Source organism: Callorhinus ursinus, unplaced genomic scaffold (genome assembly GCF_003265705.2).
Source record: "Callorhinus ursinus isolate GAN/ISIS: 27379988/994484 unplaced genomic scaffold, GSC_fseal_2.0 scaffold24, whole genome shotgun sequence".
Classification (NCBI taxonomy): Eukaryota; Metazoa; Chordata; class Mammalia; order Carnivora; family Otariidae; genus Callorhinus; species Callorhinus ursinus.
The window spans coordinates 18502272-18522179 of NW_027397086.1; the positions used below are offsets into that span (position 1 = coordinate 18502272).

The following is a 19908-nucleotide window of genomic DNA, read 5'->3' on the forward strand; positions in this document are numbered from 1 at the left end:
GAGCATGAGCAGGGTGAGGGGAGAAGCAGACTCCCTGCTGAGCAGGGAGCCCGACGTGGGGCTCCATCCCAGGACCTGGGATCATGACCCGAGCTGAAGGCAGACGCTTAACCGACTGAGCCACCCAGGTGCCCCTATTTATTTATTTTAGAGAGAGAGAGTGAGTGTGCCCCAGCATGCACACAGTGGGGCGAGGGGCAAAAGGAAGGGGGCAAGCAGACACCTTGTGGAGCACAGAACCCCACCCAGGGCTCAGTCCCACCAGCCTGAGATCATGACCTGAGCCAGAATCAAGAGTTGGACGCTTAACTGACTGAACCAACCAGGTGCCCCTCTATAACTCTCTTTAATACTTGCTTTGAAGCTAGAGCACACGTTTTAGAAATGATGGAGAATAGTGTAGGCCTGGCTCTCCAAAACAGATACCTTAAATCCTTGAGTCTTTCTCAGGTGAGGCTTTCTAAAAATGTTATTTTTCTTTTCTTTCTTTTTTTTTTTAAGATTTTATTTATTTATTTGAGATAGAATGAGAGAGAGGCATGAGCAGGGAGGAGGGCCAGAGGGAGAGGGAGAAGCAGACTCCCCCCTGAGCAGGGAGCCCAACATGGGGCTCGATCCCGGGACCTGGAGGTCATGACCTGAGCTGAAGGCAGATGCTTAACTGACTGAGCCAGCCAGGCGCCCCTAAACATGTTATTTTTCAGTGCTCAGTTTCTCACTTCTCTCGTAGCAAGATAATCTCACTCTTAGAGTAAGATTGGGGCCATTTGACATAAGCTTCTGGATTTTTGTTTCCCATGCATGGGAATTATTGACTTGCAGATCTCTTCTCTTTTCCCACTTGAAGGTGAGGAAGCTTGTTGTTAACTTATATTGCGTTAGTAGAATCAGATGATCTTCAGAATAAAGCAAAAATTCTCCATCATTTTACCTGAGTCCTTTTATAATCTGGGCTCTTCTTTTATCTCTTATCACTCTGTGTGTCAGTCACATGCAGTATGTTACATTCTTTTAGTCCTCGTTCCTTCTTATAACTGATTCTCTGCTTGGAAATTCATCTGGTTGTCAGGATTCAGTGTTCTGTCACTTCCTCCCTAAGTCCTCCTTGATCTGGCAAGGTCTTTTCTGGAAACCCACGGTATGTCGTCTGTTTCTCATATTGTCACATTCACGGTGTGTCTTTGTCCGTTTGGGCTACTGTAACAGAAGGCCACAGGCTGTGACTTGAACAGCACTTTATTCTCACCATGCTGGAGGCTGGGAGTCTGAGGTCAAGGTGCCAGCATGTCAGGTTCCTCATGGAGGGACCTTCCTGGTCGACGGGGCAGCCTCTCTGCTGCATCCTCCTGAGGGGACGAGACAGGACCGCTAATCCCTTCATCCCCTTATTAGGACACCAGTCTCATCGTGGGGGCTCTGCCCCCATTACATTAGCCAAAGCTAAGTGTCTCCTAAAACCATCAAACTGGGGATTAGGGCTTCAGCAGACGCGTCTTGGGGAGACACAAACATTCCGCTCGTGGCATGGTGTGTTGCAGTCATTTATTCACAGGGGCTCTGGGGGGCTGTGTCTCAGTGTAGGCTCACACGGAATCCCAGCTTTGGGGGACACAGCATTTTGGAACAGGACCCTGATACTGTAAATTCCCTTTTTGGGATGTCACATTTATGTCCTTGAAAAAAACAAAGTAGCTGCTCTTCATCAAATAGTGGTTTAGAAATGAATTTATTTTAAAGGTATCAATAATTTCAGTTCATATCTTTCTGTATCTTAGGTAATGGAACTGCTGGTCCATCTGAATAAGCGTATAAAAAGCCGCCCCAAAATACAGCTCCCGGTAGAGACACTATTGGTTCAGTACCAGGACCCTGCTGCAGTTTCCTTTGTCACAGTGAGTGTTCTCTTGGAATATTTCTGACTTACAGTGAGTTTTCTCTCCTAACATTTATTAGATGTCATCAGTATATGGGCCAGTTTAGAATTTCACCTCAGACTAATTCTAAATGAAACAGGAGATGTTTTTCTTCAAATGACACACTGTTTTTTCCACTGAAGTGGTAGGTGCAGGATAAGGCGTGGTCGTTTACATCGGGCAAAGGAAGGCTGGTGAAATGACTACTCAGGCTTGCTGATATAAAGGAAGGATTTGATTCTTAGTAAAAGGTTTTATGAGGCCAGTCTGAACAGAGAGAAGACAGGGTTATGCAGCATAGGCATGAATAAACAATAATAGAAGAAGGAAAGAAAGGGTAAATGGCAAGGATAGGAAGCTGAATTTTAAAAAATTCTGTCTCTGATACATTCAGAAGGGTATCCTTTTTAAAAGTGAAGTAACTGAGCCTGGTAAGAAATGTTCCTGTTAAATTGTCATCTTCATGAAATGTAGATGTATACAAGTGTTGCTGTCATGTGATGTCACATGATCTTTTTGTGGCCCTGTTGCTTCTAGCATTGAGGCTCAGTCTGTTGAGTATTATCTAACATCTGGGTTCCAGACCTTTGGAGCCACCTACTGGTGCAGGTATCTTTTCTGTGCCTGCTCTGGACGTACAGCTTCATTACAGAAGCTCCTCCTGCAAGCAGGCAGAAACATTGTGTGCCAATAAAACTGCCAAATAGAATGTCTCCCAAAGAATAACCTTATGAAGCCTATTCTGAAGTGAAGAATCCTTTAGAAAAGCAAATTTTTATCTTATGCATAGATCCAGATATGCATTCATGAGTTTGCTTAAAATGAAGCATTCATATGGATTCTAGTGATAAAAAATACCCACAGCGCTCAGTTTCCCTTGGTTCATCATCCATTGGTCAGTTATCGGAACGAGGAACCAGAGTGCTGCCATGTACTAAGGCGGCTGTAGTAACTGACCAGTGGGGAAACGGCAGCCTAGGATTTCACAGGTGGTCTCCTCTTTGCTTGAAAGGATTAGTGCAACAAGCTGGGAGCTCTGATGCTAATGTGTAGTATGTAGGTTCACATGGGCCAAATGATGACTTTTTCTTTTCAGTGAAAATTGCGTATTTGCGTGCTTTTATCCCCCCAACTTTATTGAGGCACAATTGACATAATTGTATATATTTAAAGTGAAAAAACATGAAGTTTGATATATGAATGCATGAGTGCTTTAGATTAGGTCATGCTCTCTCACATGAAGCACATCTTAAAGCAAACATGAATAAGTAGGGCTGGAATTCTTCCTGAGATGTCATAGTTGATCATGCTGTAATAAGTAAACGTGATAAACTTGTGGAGAGAGAATGTGATTTCTTTGTTATAACATAACTCCCTAAGTTAGCAACCATGTGTTCTCATTGAAATCCTAGAATATTTCCTTCATGCTCACTTGCTTTTCTCTCATTGTGTTAGAATTTTACTATAATTTATGTTAAGATGGGCTATCCTCGCCTACCAGTGGAAAAACAATGTGAACTGGCCCCTACGCTTCTTACTGCCATGGAAGGGAAACCTCAGCCACAGCAGGATAGGTATGGTGTCCTCAGTTACCTTCTCTCCCACCTGCATGAGTCAACAGCTACCTCTCAAACACAGAGTCACACATTTGGTTTTACTTGGGCTAATGTGAAGGCTTGAGTTCTTTCAGCTGACAGATGATTGAATTTTCTGTGTCCCTCAATGTTACTGTTTTGGTAATTATCAAATTTCTTGATTCGAGCATATTAAAATGTGTGCAGAACTAACAACATGTTTCTCAATCTAGATGCATTTATTTTGTCAATTATTTTGAAGAGGCTAATTTCACGTGATTGCACAAATTAGTCATAAAGTGTTTTTCATCAAAACATTTCTGTCTTGGAGCATATGAAGTTTTAGAGCAGTTTTAAGGAACAGATCACTTGTTTATATTAATATGGGCATTGGAGGGGTGAAAAGGTTTGGATAACATCCTTAGTTTCAGATTTGGCTCAAAGTTCTGTAGTGTAACCTGGTGGTGGTGAGCATCATCAGGAAGAGTACGGAAGCTGTGGAGGGAGGTGGAGTTAAAAAAAAAAAGTGTTTTATTTTGCTTTTTTAGAGCACATATATTTTTAAAAGAGAGACTATTGTACGGATCTTTACAAATAAAATTAATACACAATACAAGCACTCTTCGAGGTTTTCACGTGTAATGAAAGAAGGAATTACTGAAGCTGTGTTATATAAGTTCGTACGTTGGAAATTTTCATACTCAAAATATTAACAGGATTGGTTTTTAATTTCTTTAGATTTAGAATAACTTTAATTAACTGGAAAAGAAAAAAAATTATTGAAGGAACATGTTATAAGTCAAACTATACCTAAAGTTTAATAGAAAAATCTGTTTTGGTAACTTTAGATACTTTCACTGAGGGCATATTATTATGTACATCTCTTCCCCGTGTTCTTGGTAATGAGTCGGAGTGGCTAAATGGCAGTCATCACCCAGCACACTAGGGTTTCAATAACAAAGAAAGCTAGGCCAGTTCCTAGATTAGGAGTTTGTAAATTGGTGGTTCTGAAAGTGCAGGGCCATTGCTACACTTGCCACTTCTTGTTAATGTGATTTTTGTTTGTTATTTGCATGTATGAAAACCTTATTTTTAAAGTAGTTGCAATAAATGTAATTGTTTTTTCAGCTTAATGCATCTTTTAATACCAACCCTTTTTCACATGAAATACCCTGTTGAATCATCAAAATCAGCTTCTCCGTTTAATCTTGCTGAGAAACCAAAGACCGTGCAGCTGCTTTTGGACTTCATGCTAGATGTCCTTCTGATGCCTTATGGGTAGGTTCAAAATAAAGCCCAGCGACCTTGTCAGTGACCGCTTTCACTGTGTGGGGTTAAATACTATTTTAAATGATTCAGCTTTCACTTGAAAATGGATGTGTCTAAGATTTTCATTTCTGCTGCAGGCTGGACCTCTTCTAAACCCCAGCCCCACTGCTTGTTGACCTTACAGATGTGGAGCTCCTGTCACGGTTTCAGACTCAGCCTGTCCCAGCTGAAATCAGTTTTTCCCCATAAAATAGTTCTTTTCTTTAACGCTGCCAGTGCTGTGATGGTTCTCTTAGCCTTGTCTGTGTACAGTTACAAATTGCCTGCAGCTTTCCTTTTCCTTGTTGCTAATGCCAGTCCCGTAATAGCCCCTCTCTGCTCCATGTCTTGTCCCGGAGCCATGCTGCCCGCTGCCCACTGCGGGCTGGTCTCTTCTCTGCTCAGCTCTCATCATGACTTTCTCTCCAGCTGTTCTCCAAAACTCTCTACACTGCCAGAGGGATCCCTGATTTTTATTGTTTTATTTTTTATTTTTTGTAAAGATTATTTGAGAGAGAGGGCACGTGCACCCACTCGTGCTTGAGTGGGGGGAGGGGCAGAGCGTGGGCAGAGGGACAGAATCCTCCGCGGGGTGGGGGTGGGGGGGCTCGATCTCATTGAGATCATGTCCAGAGCCGAAATCAAGAGTCGGCTGCTTAACCGACTGAGCCACCAAGGCACTCCAGGGATCCCTGATTTTTAAAACATAGATCTTACCAGATCACCCTTAAAATCCTTGGGGTATTATTTTCCAGTCGTTACATACACTCGTGCAGTTCGTGCGCTCTTATGTCCTTGCCTTCGTGTTTTAAGAGAATACAGTTCTCTCTGCTTAGAATGCCTGCCCAACAGAAGAGAAGGGAAGAAAGAAAGAAGACAACAGCCAAAACAACTGCTTTGAAAAAGCATCTCAGACTAGCTTTGAGAGGTCAGCTGTGTGTGTCTCTGACACAAATTTCTTGCCTTGGGCAGAGGACACTATTTTCTGGGTTCTTATTACATTAACTATCCATCTGTATTGCCACTTCGTGTTTTCATTGTACTGCTGACATGTCCGGCTTCCCTAATAGATTGGGGCCTCCTTGAAGTCAAGGGCTGTTTTCGCTAGCTCTGGTCCCTTGCTCAGTGGCCCAGGTTGTGATCTGCTTCTAGGCTACTTGCTTTCTAGGTTGTCCTTCTGCCAGAGATATTTATCTAAAATGCTGCTTTCATTATGTTTCTTCCCTGACCAAAGGGGTAATGTGTACTATAATCTTAGCCTTTGGAGCTTCCTATCCTCTGTCCCCCCATCCAGACACAAGAGGGTTCATGCTGTACAATTTTTTCCCTTTCCAGTTTGCCCCCCTCTGACCCCTCTAGTTTGGTGGCTTTATTTTCCAGACCTTGAAACGCTTCCACTACTTCTACCTGTTCACTTCCAGTACGTGTCCTATCATTGCTTATTTCTCGGTGGTTTCTTTGTCATGTGATAACATGTCAAATGCTCTCCTATGTGCTGTTATTATCTCAGCCTGCTCCAGATCTTACACTTCCTGGTATTCTTCTGTCTTGTGCTCAAGATGGTGTTTTGCATAATGTTAGCTGTTCAGTAATTACTGATTCATTTACTTACTGCCACTAGTCTTGCTTTAACTTAGAAATAAATGAAAACCTCCTTTTTATAGTTGTTGAATCAGGAGGCAGCCAGAATTGGCAGGTGATGATGGCTTTGGTAAATAAACTTTGAAATCCAAATTTAACTTAGGCACATAACGTCCTCAATCCAGTTTTTCTTACCAAATCCAAATTTAACTTAGGCACATAATGTACTCAATCCAGTTTTTCTTACCAGTGGGAATTTGCCTTATTTTTATAAAAGTATTAAAGTGATTTCTTAATAGGTTTTTTTTTAATAGATGGATTTAAGATTAAATGGATATAGCATATAAGTAATGTGGAATAATTTACTGTACTATCAGGATCTAAGTGTTATTTTTAATTTTTATTATAATGGGTATTTCATTTTAATATCCAGTCTGATAATTCATCAGCACAGAATTTTAGAGTTTGAAGGGACTTGAATTAAATTTTTTTTCAAAATTTTCATTTTGTAGATGAGAAATACCAGTTTACTAGATCAAAACGAATTTATCAGAAATCTTATTTTTAATCTGTAGAAGCTAAAAATGAAAATAGGGTGGTAAATTAATAAATAAGCAGCTACAGAGGGCTTTGAACATACAGTGGGAAAAGCTGATTGTCATGACTTTTCCTCCGAGTGTTTTTTCCTTTTTGGGGTGTTATGTGCTTGTGTGGTAAGTGGTTTGGAGGTTTCAGTGGGTTTTCTAATGGGATATAAGAATTAAAGGTGAATTGCCACTTAGCAGAAATGGGAATGACTGTAAAAATGTTCTGTGCTTTTGATATAGAATAATGTTCTTTTTTTTTTTTTTTAACCGTTCTTACAAACAGTTGTTCTTTCTCTGTATTTGTCAACCTGAAACTCAAAATGTAGTAGGTCCATAGTGGCTCCTAGAGAGTTGTTTATAGATTGAGAGCAAAATATTTATATTCATTGTTGGTGACTGTAATAGTTCATTTGTAACTAAGCTGAACAGATGGACTCTCGTGGTTAATCTGCTAAAGATGTAAATACCCTTTTTTAGATACCTTCAGAATTTTTCTTTATGATGAAATTTTACTTACAAGTATTCTAGAAAGAATCTCTTGGAGAAAAGTATAAAATTGAATGTACTAAATGTGCACATATATGTTTATGTGTGTGTTTTAATAGGGAGGTTACAGTTCTCTTTCCTTTTCAGATATGTGTTAAATGAATCCCAGAGTCGCCAAAATTCATCTTCAGGACAGGGTTCTTCTTCGAATAGTGGGGGAGGTTCTGGAATACCCCAGCCTCCCCCAGGAATGAGTTTTTATGCAGCTAAGCGAGTTATTGGTGATAACCCGTGGACACCTGAACAGTTGGAACAGGTATCACTCCTTGTTCATAATGGAGCCTGCCCCAGTGCACTGGCCCTGGGGCGGGGGGGGCCCCTGGGAGCAGGTCTGCCGTAGTTCTCATGTGCTCAGTCTCTCTCGTGAAATAGCTTTGCAACCCCCGCCTGACCTCAGAGTGCTGTCTTCATCGTGGCAGTCATGTGTTAAAGACCCAGGGGAAGGGAGGGACGGGCAGTGCTTTTCAGTTCTCTTCGTTTGCGTCCACAGCGCAAGGGTGAAATCCAGCCTGCTTAGAAACGGAGTATGTTTAACTTCGCTCATTTTAGCTTTTGACTGTAGGTTTAATAATCATCTAGCTGTTTTGGTGCAGTTAAGATAAAATTTATCTTGGGTTATTCAGCTTTTTAGGGCTGTACATTTTGTGTAAAGCGAGAAACTCCTATACTCACATGTGACAATATGGGGGAAAAGCATGACTCCCTTTGATATTTCTTGCTGGGAATTTAAAAATTGGCATTAAGCATTTTATTCTGGATTTAAACAGGACACAGATGTTCTCTGAGCAGCTTTTAAAAAAGACTGGTGCTCTACAGAGAAGTTGCCTCACTGTGTCTGTGTCATCAGGCACCTCAGGGAAGAACAGATGAGATCAGTATGTAATTATTTTGGAGTTCAAGCAACATGGGTTAGTCTTCCAATCCTTCCTTTCTCTCTCCATGGCAATCTAAATGATTTGATATTTTTTTCTTTTTGGGAATGTAAGTGACCACTGATCAAAAAGCAGTGTTCCCCAGGAGAGGGAAAAAGGCAAGTGGGGGATTGCTTCCACTCGCAAATTTATAGAATGACTTGTTCAGCGAGGGTTACGTGTGATTAGATTTACTTCATGAGGTTCAAAGGTCTTTTTTTCCCCTTCTCAAACCATGATGTAAGTAAGAAAGAAAGGTCAATAGTAGTAGCAGCTCCTCTGTTTCCGGTGTGGGCGATGTGATGGGTACTCTGCTGAGCACTCTGAATACCTTGTGTCATTTAATCCTTACAGCAACCCAAGGAGGTAGAGAAATCATTTCACTTTGTAGAAGGAATTGAGGTTTTGAGATGCACCTTGGTCTTACTCCTTTTAGTAGGCTTTGAATCTAGGCCTCTCTGAGGGCTCAGGGTCCAAGTGCTGGAGAATAATTGTTAAATTGAATTGTAATCTTTTTTTTTAAAGATTTTTTAAAATTTATTTATTTGAGAGAGAGAGAGTGAAAAAATGAGAGAGAGCACGAGAAGGGGGAGGGTCAGAGGGAGAAGCAGGCTCCCCGCTGAGCAGGGAGCCCGATGTGGGACTCTACCCCAGGACTCCAGGATCATGACCTGAGCTGAAAGCAGTCGCTTAACCAGCTGAGCCACCCAGGCGCCCTAACTTGTAATCTTGTGTTGGTAATTATTTGCTAATTTTTAAGGGCCTCTCCACGTTTTTGTCAATTTTATAATCTCGTGAATCTAAATGAACCATTTAGTTTCAAGGATGAAATAATTTTTTTTTTATTTAAACAAAGGTTTTTATTTTTTCTAATGATAACATTATGATAATGTAAAGATTCAAGTAGTACAGAACATTATAAAGAGAAGTTAAAAATGACCTGGAATCCTAGTTTGTCATTCATCTACAGCCTACTCTATGTGTGTGTGTTTGTGTGTGTATATGTATATAAGTACAGTTTTATACATTTTTACATATTACATTACATACATTTACATGCAATACAGTATTTGTGGTTTACTTTTTTCATTTAACAATATATAAAGTTTTTTTAAAAAGTCATCTTTTTATATGTTACATATAACATAATTATAAAAATTATGTAATTATAAAAAATACATAAATATATATAAAAGTATATATATAAATATATATAAAATTATGTGTAAAGCACATAAGATTTTAACTAGTTTCCTATTGATGGACATTAGTATTATTTTCAGATTTCTTTGCACATTTTTTTGTTTATATCTTTGTGTAGTTAATTTCCATTAACTGTTCTTCTGTGGCTTAAGTAAATGAGTCTTTTCTCTTGTGGCTCTTGCCACAAGTAAGTTGTTTTGAACAAGGGTAGGGAAGGCAAGCATTTTATGATCTGTTTATATACCTTTTTAAATTGCATGTTATTATTTAATAATTATAAGCTCTCTTAATCTTGATTCATATACATAAGAAGTGGTATATAACTGATTTTTAAAGGTAAAGATAGTTTTCAGGCATATTTGTCCTAAATAGAATTGTTTGTTTTGAAATTCATAGCTCCTTCACATTGCATGAAGTTCTAATTAGAATCCTTCTTCAGTCTGTGTTTTATTTTAGCCATTCAATTAGATTGAATACTGTTTGGTTAAAATTTCACTTGCCTTGACTAGAGTGTGTTTGAAATCCTATTGTTTTCAGTCTGTAAGAATATTGAGGACAGAATGAATATGTTAACAATAGAGTGGAATTCTGTGGAATGTGGTTTAGTTCTTTTTGAACTGTCAAAACAATCCACTGAGCCCTCTATTTATAATGTACCAATTTCTTACCTGTAGGCTCCAAATTTGGACTTCAGTTTAAGGCTTTATCATTCTAGAGAGACTGTAACCTAAGTAGGAAAGCTGTGTATTATAATGGTCTTCGATTTGGAGAAACTTGGGTTTGAATCTTGTTTTCATCACTTACTATGTGCCTTGATCTCTTAAGCCTCACATCAGTTTCCTCATCAGAAAAATGGGTATAATATTACTTATGTCATAGATTGTGAGGGTTAAATGAAGTCATGAATATATGTTATATACAGTTCCCTGGCACATTGTAAGCCTAAACAGGAGCTGCTACTGTTGTCACTATTAATTTTTGGTTGGTAGTATTTGTTTCTTTGATCACTGTTTTTCTCTCCCTTCATTTATCTGCAGTGCAAATTGGGTATAGTGAAATTCATAGAGGCTGAACAGGTGCCTGAACTCGAAGCTGTTCTCCACTTGGTGATTGCTTCTAGTGACACACGCCACAGTGTAGCGACAGCAGCGGACCTAGAATTGAAAAGCAAGCAAAGGTAAACTACCTCCCTTTTCACCTTGAAAAAATGAAAAGAGTCCATATTTCTGAAAGCTCACTCAGGACATATTTATTCTTTCAGGATTTTCTATAATGAGACATTCAATTTAGGAGATTATGAAATATACCTAATTTGTAATAAAGACAGTTTGCTTTAGGAGCAGCTTTCTGTATAAGACAAGAAAAGCTGTTTGGAAAAGCAGTTTAAAACTGGAATGGATTAGAGATATTACCATGAGAAGTGAGACCTTTGTCGTCTAGCTAAATGGACTTAAAGAACTGATGTTAAGAAGAATGTCAAAACCCAGAAGTTACTCATTTTTGATTCTTCCTCTGTGTCAGACCATTTGAGATTGCTTTTAATAAAGGATATGTAGGTATTATGATAAATACGGTAAAAAACAGGTCCCATGAAAAGAGGTGCTGAATAGATCTTAATTCACACAGGAGGAAATACAAATAGTGATAGGCTCAGAGAAAATGTTTTGTGTGAGAAATCAAATCAGTGCAAAATGAAACACTGGTGTACCAGTTTGTACCCATTGGTAAATAAAATTATGTAACAGCTGAAACTCCATTTAAGTTTCTGTTGAAACTGTTGTTTTTATATTCTGTTGATTGGCATTATAAACCGAAATAATTTTTGGAAAGCACTTTGCAGTATGTAATGAATCATAAAAATATTTATAATGTTTTATGTAAATCTTCTGGGAATTTATCCTAAGAGAGTCATTCAGAAGAAGAAAAAGATTATATTTAGAAAAATGTTATAGATTTGCTCATTATACCATTTCCTATAATTTTAAGAAAAATGGAAACATTCAAATTTCTACTACAGGGAAATAGTTAAGTAAATTAACTGTGTGTCTCTATATGGAATATTATATATCTTCCCAAATAATTATGAAAGTAATAAAACAATGTGTAAATTGTCCCCAAGTAATGGCAAATGAATACAGCGGAATACAAAATAATATGTGTACTGATTTAAAACAGGAGATGTGGGGAGACTGGAAAAACAACAGGAGAAATTAAGTTACTTGGTTGAAAACTATCACAATTGTGGAAGAGTTATGTTCTTCATTTGTTTTAATGCTTAATGTAATAGCATGCTAAAAGGCAGTGGAGTGCATGTATTGTCGTTTTTCCACTTCAAAGAAAGTGATACAAGTAGGTGTAACTGAGTAAGGAAGGTAACTTCGTTGTGTCTTCGGTTACATGTCCGTAAGCGGACTGCACGTGTGGGGGCAGTTAGGAGCGGTGTACCCCTCCAAGGCAGGGGTAAGGCAGCGTAGGGGAGGAGCACGTTGTCATGGCGTTAATTCTGGTCACGCCTCTTGCTGATGGAGTGTGAAAGCCTCTTGTAACCTACCAGGCCTTGGACTCTGTGGAATAAGGAAACTGAACTAGACTGTACTTTTAACACCGCCCCCCCCATCTAAAGTTCCTTCATGCTGCTTATAGCTGCATCCTCCTGGTATCCCTTTCAAAGAATTTATTTGGTTTCGAAGTATCAAAAAATCTTCCTTTAAAACTTCTCATTGTGTTTGAGCTGGCCCCATTCTTTACACCATGTAGTGGATCGGATTGTTAGAAATGTAAATGTGGTGCAGAAGTATTCTAGTTGTTTCGATTTTGTCTGTTAAAACAAGTGTGCATTTTTTTCATAAGAGGAGTTTAACATTGTTAAGAGGTAAAAAATAAGTTGAGAACGGCATGTAGATATTTTCCCATTTTGTTAAAAGAAAAATCCTGAAGTATCTCTTCAGGTGATGCATCTCTCTTTAATCTGTTTCTTTACCTACCTACCTGCTATACCATCCACCCATTTTACATGCATAAGAGAGAAGTCTAGAAAAAGATACACCAAAGTTAGTGGTTACTGAAAAGGAATAGAGAGGGGTATGGTATACAGATGATAAATTTCTGTACATTTCTGAATTTTCACAACAAATGTAATAAAACTAGAAAGATGGCAAGGGGAAAGTAGAGGAAACAGTGAAAATTATCCTTACTAGTTTTTAGTTTGTTTTTACCATTAAGTTTTACTAAAAACAAAGTGTGTATGTGTTGTCAAAAATCTCTACGCCTGATGTATTTATAGAAGGGAAACAAAGGTGGAGCTTGAGGATTAGTTAATAGCAGTCACCTGAGGAGAGTGTAGGTGAATAGAAACTAAAGTAGAACAGTGGAACATCTTCGAGGATAGTGGATTTGTGGCTGTCTGAGGAAGAGGCAAATGGATGAACTGTGAAAGAAGAGATGGATTAGAAAACCTGTCAGAGCAGCATCAGAAATTGTGTTTGCACAGATTAGAACATAGCTTGGAAGCAGAACCAGTGTCAGGAGGCAGAGAGAAGATAGTATGGTTTAAATGTCACTGACGAAGTGACACACAGGCTTGCAGTACTGCTAGGTTTGTAACGTGACTGGGAGGGGCTGCCGCAGGGGGTGGTGGTATAGGGTACGGTGCCGTATCCTCATTCACCTGACAGTGTGCGGCCCGAGTAGGAGCAAGTCAGGGACTAATGGCAGCATGACTGCTATTAGGGTTAGGTGATGAAGCTGCAAATACGTGCTGGCAGAGAAGGAAGAGAGGGAGGCTGGAGGTCATGGTAACACAATATAAGAGAAATGGGAGGGGCTGCCAGCTTCTTAGGGTTGGGGCTTTAATGGATAATTTTTTTTTATTTTTGGGTCACTTTCCTTATCACTTTTGGGTTTCCAGATAGTTCAACAGAAGAATGATGCTTGCCTCAGTTCTCTTTGAACAAGTGTACTACAGCTCTGCTCTGTCGGAACTGCTCCGTGACATTGGCCCTGAGAGGAAAATACAGTCCATTTTTCTTGTATGGGTGTCAAATTGGGCCGTGGATGTAATGAGCTATTGAATCAGGGTGGGACAAGTGACTTCCTCGATTTCTGTTTAGAAACTAACATTGATCTAAATTAATCCCTTTCCTCTCTTCTACAAGTCAGTTGCTCAGTTCATTTGTGTATTTCTGACATTTTCCTTTGGTAACGAATATTGGGGCTGTGTATTTTTTGAAATCATTGAAGTGGGACCAAAAAAATAATTTTAACAAGCTGTGTTGAAACCTTCTGTAGCTTGATTGACTGGAATAATCCTGCCATCATTAATAAGATGTACAAGGTATACCTTGGAGATATACCACTGAAGACAAAAGAGGTAGGTTGTTTTGGTTTATTCTCACATCATCATAAAAAGCATTTGGTTGACATGAGCTCCATATATTTGAACTTTTTCTCCTAGTTATCTTGACTTAAGCTGAATTTATCCTGGAGGAAATACTAGTTTTAAGCCATGTTGTCTGGGTGGATTAAGATTTTCTGGTAACTTAGTTTATTTGAGCTGGTCGTTTCAATTCCTGTACTTAAATAATGATGATACACTGTCTGGATTAGGGATCCACACACTTTTTTCTGTCAGTTTTTTAGGCTTTGCCGGTCATGTGATTGTGAGGCAACAACCATTCAGCTCTGCCCTAATATGAAAGCAGTTGTAGGCAACACACGAAGGAGCATGGCTGTATGCCAGTATAACTTCGTGGCTACTGAAATTTGAATTTCATATAATACTCACATATTCTGAAGTACTAATCTTTTGATTTTTAAAAAATCATTTGAAAACATAAGCACTATTTTTAACTCATAGGCTTTATCAAGACAGATGGTGGGCCAGATCTGGCCCATTGGCTCATTTGTTGACCTCTGGTCTAAAATCTAGGACAATAGATGGGTTCTTCTGAAGCCTCCAAGTAAGGTGTTTCTTAATAAGCTAAATTCTGTTCAGTTCACTGTGTTTAGAAGTGTTCTCAAGTTCAAATCCAGACATACAAGGATTATTTTTTTGCTTGCTTGCTTTTTAAACCATAAATAGTTGTTTTAAAAATCATACCCCCCCCCACATACTATTTCCAGTTAGATTAAATTGAGTGTGATGTGGCAGAAAGAACAATGAATTGGGAATTGGGAGCCTCCCCCTTGGGTTCTAGTCCTGAATGGCTGCACATAAATGTACTGGGGAGGAGAGATTTGGCTAATCACAGGGCTTTTCTTGGCCTCATATTCTTTGTGGAGAAAATGAAAGGGTTGAATTAGGTCAGTGCTTCTTAGAATGTGGTCCATGCACCCCTGTCGGGTCATAGGGAGATTTTTTTTTTTTTTTTATTGTGTTGATATTTGCACTGATGGTGCACCAACAATGGTGGGTGTAACTGCTGGGGTCCTAGCACGAACCACAACTGTGTCACTAAATAGTACTAGTAGTTACTGTGTTCTTAACTGTCAGCACTCATTGTTAAAAAAAAAAAAAGAATAAAACTCAGCTTTACTTAAGAATATTTTTGATGAGGCGCCTGGGCGGTTCAGCTGAGCAGCTGACACTTGGTTTCTGCTTGGGTCATGATCTCGGGGTCGTGGGATTAAGCCCCGTGTCAGGCTCCGTGCTCACTGTGGAGTCTGCTTCAGATTCTCTCTCCCTCTCTCACTGTGCCTCCTCCTCATGCATACTTTCTCTCTCCCTCTCTCTAAAATAAATAAATAAATCTTAAAAAAGAAAAGAATATCTTTGATGAAGCAGTAAAAACTATTTTACCTGTAGGCTGGGAAGCTGTGGATATTGAGATGGTATTTGGCAGATACGTTCTCTAAAATGAAGAAATGAGGCTTCAAGAAAAACAATTCACGTGGTTTATTGGCAGTGGTAAAAGCTGGACTTTCAAGCAAAAATTACTATTTAGGGAAACTTGTACCCATCACAATGAGCCTGACATTTTGTTAGTACCTACAGATTTTTCTGATTAGATTGGTGGTGGTGATAACATGTGATTTTAAAAACTATTTTATAATGAAATGTTTGCCTAACTCATGAGCCAGTACTTTCCAAATGACCAGTGATGTTACAGAAGCATTACGAGGGTAAGGGGGCCATTCAGTGGGCAACACAGATCAGTGGAATTTAGTATAACAGAGTATACAAAAGTTCAGTGATAAGGTTTCAAATCCAAATTGTAACTAGCCTTTAAGAAACTATTAAGTTTTGCTGTAGTATCAAAGACTATATGGAATTACCCGAAAAAGCTAAAATCATCCCCACTTTTCCAAACACATATCTTTATGAAACTGGGTTTTGTTTTGTTCTTTTGGCCCCACCCAGTGCCAATTTTTTTTTTTTTTATGTAATTTAACTAGAACAACATACCAGAACAGATTGAAGGCAGAAGATAAAAGAATCCAACTCTCTTCTGTTAAGGTGGACAATTAAGATATTTAGAGAAAATATGAAACAGTGCCACTCAGTACAGTTTTTTGTTTGGGAAAATATAGTTAATCTTAAAAATATGTTATGAAAATGTATAATGGATTTATTATAATTTTAAATGAATATTTAAAAATTTCCCAGTTTTCATTTCTAATATAGCAAATATTGATAGGTATTTCAGTATAGCAAAAGCTCTTTGGAGTGTTCAGTAGTTTGTAAGAGTGTAAAGGAATCTTGAAAGAAAAGATTGAGAGACCAGTGATTTTATGATTTCTCATGACTGTTTTCAGTGAGTAGTAATTTTGAACTGCTGAGTTATAATTAAACATATTTTTAACAGGGAGCAGTTCTGAAACCAGAGCTGAAGAGGGACCCCGTCAGTACAAGGGTTAAGTTAAAGATTGTCCCCCATCTCCTTCGTTCTAGACAAGCTGCAGAAACGTTCCCAGCTAACATCCAGGTAATTCATTCTTTCCAGAGAAAAATGGCCTGTTTACAACTTTTATGTCTGTCTAATTACAGAAAGAACTGCATTAATGCATATTTGGGAGGTATGTTGATGTACATAACAAGTCTAATGAGATTCCATCTTTTTTTTCTATCTCAAGTTTAGCTGCAGACATGGTTAATTTTTTGTTATAGGATACATACTATATATAGTTAACACTCAACTTAAATGTATGGTGACTGTCCTTTCAAACTAGTGCTTTTCTGCGTGGCTTTTCTCCAAAAATGTTTGTCTTAGGCAAACAAGTTTCTGGTGGTCAGTTAAGTGGAAAAATTCAGTTATCAAGTGTCATCCTTAACTGAACCCCTACGTGACAGCAGTGGCCAAATTCTCTTGATTCTGCTGCCTCAGTATCTTCATCTCCCTCCACCTAATGCTGATGTTAATTGGGACTGTGCCTTCTCACTTTGGCCATCACAGTAATCTATCTTGTTTCCCCTCCTCTCATCTGAAAGACAGTCAGCCTATTTTCTCTGTTGCCACCAGAGTTTTTGTTGCAGTTGGAGATCCTTGTACTCTGTTAGTACAGGACACGAGTCCCTCTGCAGAAGCTCCTACCTTTTTTGCCCAAGTGGTGACCAGCTCAGCTCAGGTAGCAGATAGATTTGAGTAAAATTTTGTCATCAGTTATTTGCTGTAGATCCTAAATAAGCCTCAGGGTTTTTTCTGTTTTTCTTAAAAAGTTCTTTTTTGAATCTGTAAAATGGGTGTAATAACAGCAGCTTACTCGTAGCAAGGTTTTAAAGACTGAATGGGGTGATAGAAAATTGGGAGCACAGTGGCTAGTACTCATTCAGTTACCACGTTCCGAGTACGAGCTGACAGGTTAGCAGTTCTCTCTCTCCTGGTCTCCTGTCTCACCACCCCCTTGCCCTGTACCTTAGGCTCCAACCGAAGATTGTTCCTCTTTAAAGATGCTGCTTTCATCGCTCTGTGTCTCCGCTCATGATGTTCCCTCTGCCTGCCAGAGCCCTCCCCTTTCCCCCTTCAGCCTGGTCAACATCTACTCCTGTTTCAGGATTCCCTCCAGCGCGTCACCTCCCGTCTGTAATGTTCCCACTTGCTGCCGCTCTCGTTTTTCAGTCCCCAAGTGAGAACACTTGCCATCGTGCTCACTGTATGGAGGGCCTAGACTTCTGTCTTAGCATCTCTCCCTCTTAAGGCTTATTTTGTTGAAGTGGCTACTTCCTCCCCCTCGATGATAAAACTTTTATTCCCCCATCTGGCACTCTAATATTTGATGACTTTAAAGTATTCTCTGTCTCATAAACATAAAATTATCCCAGAGTTTCTGTCATTTCTTTTTCATAATTGGTGTTTTATAATTGGTGTTCGCAAGCACTGTTTCCTGGGTAGTGTCTTGATAATTCTGGTTCAGAAATTTTGGTTGTAGTAACACTACATTACATAATAAGCAGCTGGAATTTTGTGACAAAATATTCATAGACATCCTGTAGGTGTGTACTTTATTTGTAGTTATTTATGTTTTCCAAATAAATCGGCTAAAACTTGGTGTATTCAAAGACAAACTCACTGTCCCTCACACACATCTTCTTTCTATTCCCATTTTTAATGATTGCATTACTTTTCTCCTACATAATTGGCCCTACCCCTCTCTACTCCACCTGTCAATCATAGAAATCCTTCAAGGCATCATTCAGATGAGCCTCTTCTTTCCTGATACCAGTGGCTTTAACTAGGCACATAGTACCTCACCCTGATTTTGAACATACGAAAGTACCCAGCATAATTCTTTGCATATAATATGTGCACAGTGAATTTTATTTTTTCTGATAAAACATTAGTATTCTGATTAATTCTTTTGCTTCTTTTATCTTACCATATTATTCTGTATAATTTCGCATCATCAGATAAATTTTCTAGAAGTCTTTTCTGAATAAGGTAGCATGTGATTATATATTGTCCTGTATCATTTTTAATGTATGTACATTTTGATCCCTCAAGCAGATCGGGTGCCTTGGGAGCAATGCTTGTCTCTTCGTGTGTCTCACAGTACCTGGCTAGTGTTGGTTACCCAGCAGAGCTCGGTCCTGTTCAGTCACATGTCATTGTTAAGTAAGATCAGAATACTGCTAGTCATTTTAGAAACCAATGTGAGATTTTTTTTTCTAAGTGTAAGACTGTCCGTCCCGTGGAAAGTGGGAATTTGAGGAATTTAGATTTCTTTGACATTGCTGTCTAATGTCTGAACCTTCTAGATGCTGTATAGGACTCACCTGTGTGATCTGTTGCCACCTAGGCATGACTACACCATACATGGAGCACCTGTATTCTACACTTGTAGAATAAATGCTTTAATCTTGACATTTTCCATGAAGCTTTTATTATAATTTGTTTGGAATGACTGACTACATGTAATTAAGGAACCAGAGTGGCTTTATCTGCTCATGTCCCCTGTGTGATACGGAGTGGCAGACTGAGGGCCCACTGTGAACTCTGTTGCTTTCTGGTGGTAGACCCACAAGTTTTGCAGACTGTCAAGACTAACCACTGTGTTTGTTATTCCACAGACTCCTGATTGGAGCTACTGACGGCTTCCTAAGTTGGTCAACTAAGATGATTATCTGTATTAAAAAGAACTGTGTTAATTTTGAATGACAAGGGGTAGTGCACAAGATCTGCTCTTGAATCCTAATATCTGAGAATAGCAAATTGCTGGTATTAATTGGTGTTCTTGACATTGTCCCTTTTTCATAGGTGGTGTATGATGGACTTTTTGGTACAAATACAAATTCAAAATTGAGAACATTATCCCTGCAGTTTGTGCATCACATTTGTATAACGTAAGTTTTTTTGAACTATTTGTAAAATTTCAAGCTGTTGGAGTGAGCAAATGATTCAAGTATTTCTTTCTTACCCAGAAAGAAACCATGTTTGCTCATCTTGAAAATATTTTAGGTTTTAATAGGTTATTTCAGTTGTGTCTCTAATTATTTTAAGTCATCATCTGAAAAGATGCGCTAATAATGAGATTCTTATCTTGCTTTTGTGTATGTGTGCTATTTTTTTAAAGTTGTCCAGAAATCAAGATTAAGCCATTAGGTCCAATGCTTTTGAATGGCCTCACCAAGCTAATCAATGAATATAAAGAAGTAAGTGACTTGTCTTTTAAACACTGTTAACATTTTATATTTTAAAGTATTTTCTGTTATCAATCTTTCTGGTCTGCATGTTTGTTTAGTTAGTTACAGTTTGCTATTGTTCCATCATTTCTTAACATTTTTACTTGAAGTGGTGTGAATTTCAGAAATTACTGCCATCTTTTGCTTTTTTGTTTTTGGAATTAAGTGTTA

At 38.7% G+C, this 19908-nt stretch overlaps 1 protein-coding gene across 4 annotated transcripts in view; it reads left to right on the forward strand.

Moving 5' to 3' along the window:
* The window catches only part of ECPAS (Ecm29 proteasome adaptor and scaffold), a 100003-nt gene that overhangs the window by 31644 nt on the left and 48451 nt on the right, over nucleotides 1–19908 (forward strand). For 3 of the 4 annotated variants that reach the window (XM_025888018.2, XM_025888019.2, XM_073876560.1), the window contains 9 exons: nucleotides 1776–1892; nucleotides 3369–3487; nucleotides 4616–4765; nucleotides 7597–7765; nucleotides 10661–10800; nucleotides 13911–13992; nucleotides 16427–16546; nucleotides 19313–19398; nucleotides 19629–19707. In XM_025888018.2, coding sequence (XP_025743803.1) covers nucleotides 1776–1892; nucleotides 3369–3487; nucleotides 4616–4765; nucleotides 7597–7765; nucleotides 10661–10800; nucleotides 13911–13992; nucleotides 16427–16546; nucleotides 19313–19398; nucleotides 19629–19707 — 1062 coding nt within the window. Of the gene's footprint in view, nucleotides 1–1770; nucleotides 1893–3368; nucleotides 3488–4615; nucleotides 4766–7596; nucleotides 7766–10660; nucleotides 10801–13910; nucleotides 13993–16426; nucleotides 16547–19312; nucleotides 19399–19628; nucleotides 19708–19908 lie in introns of those variants that run through there. The other variant, XM_073876562.1, reaches the window with a different exon arrangement.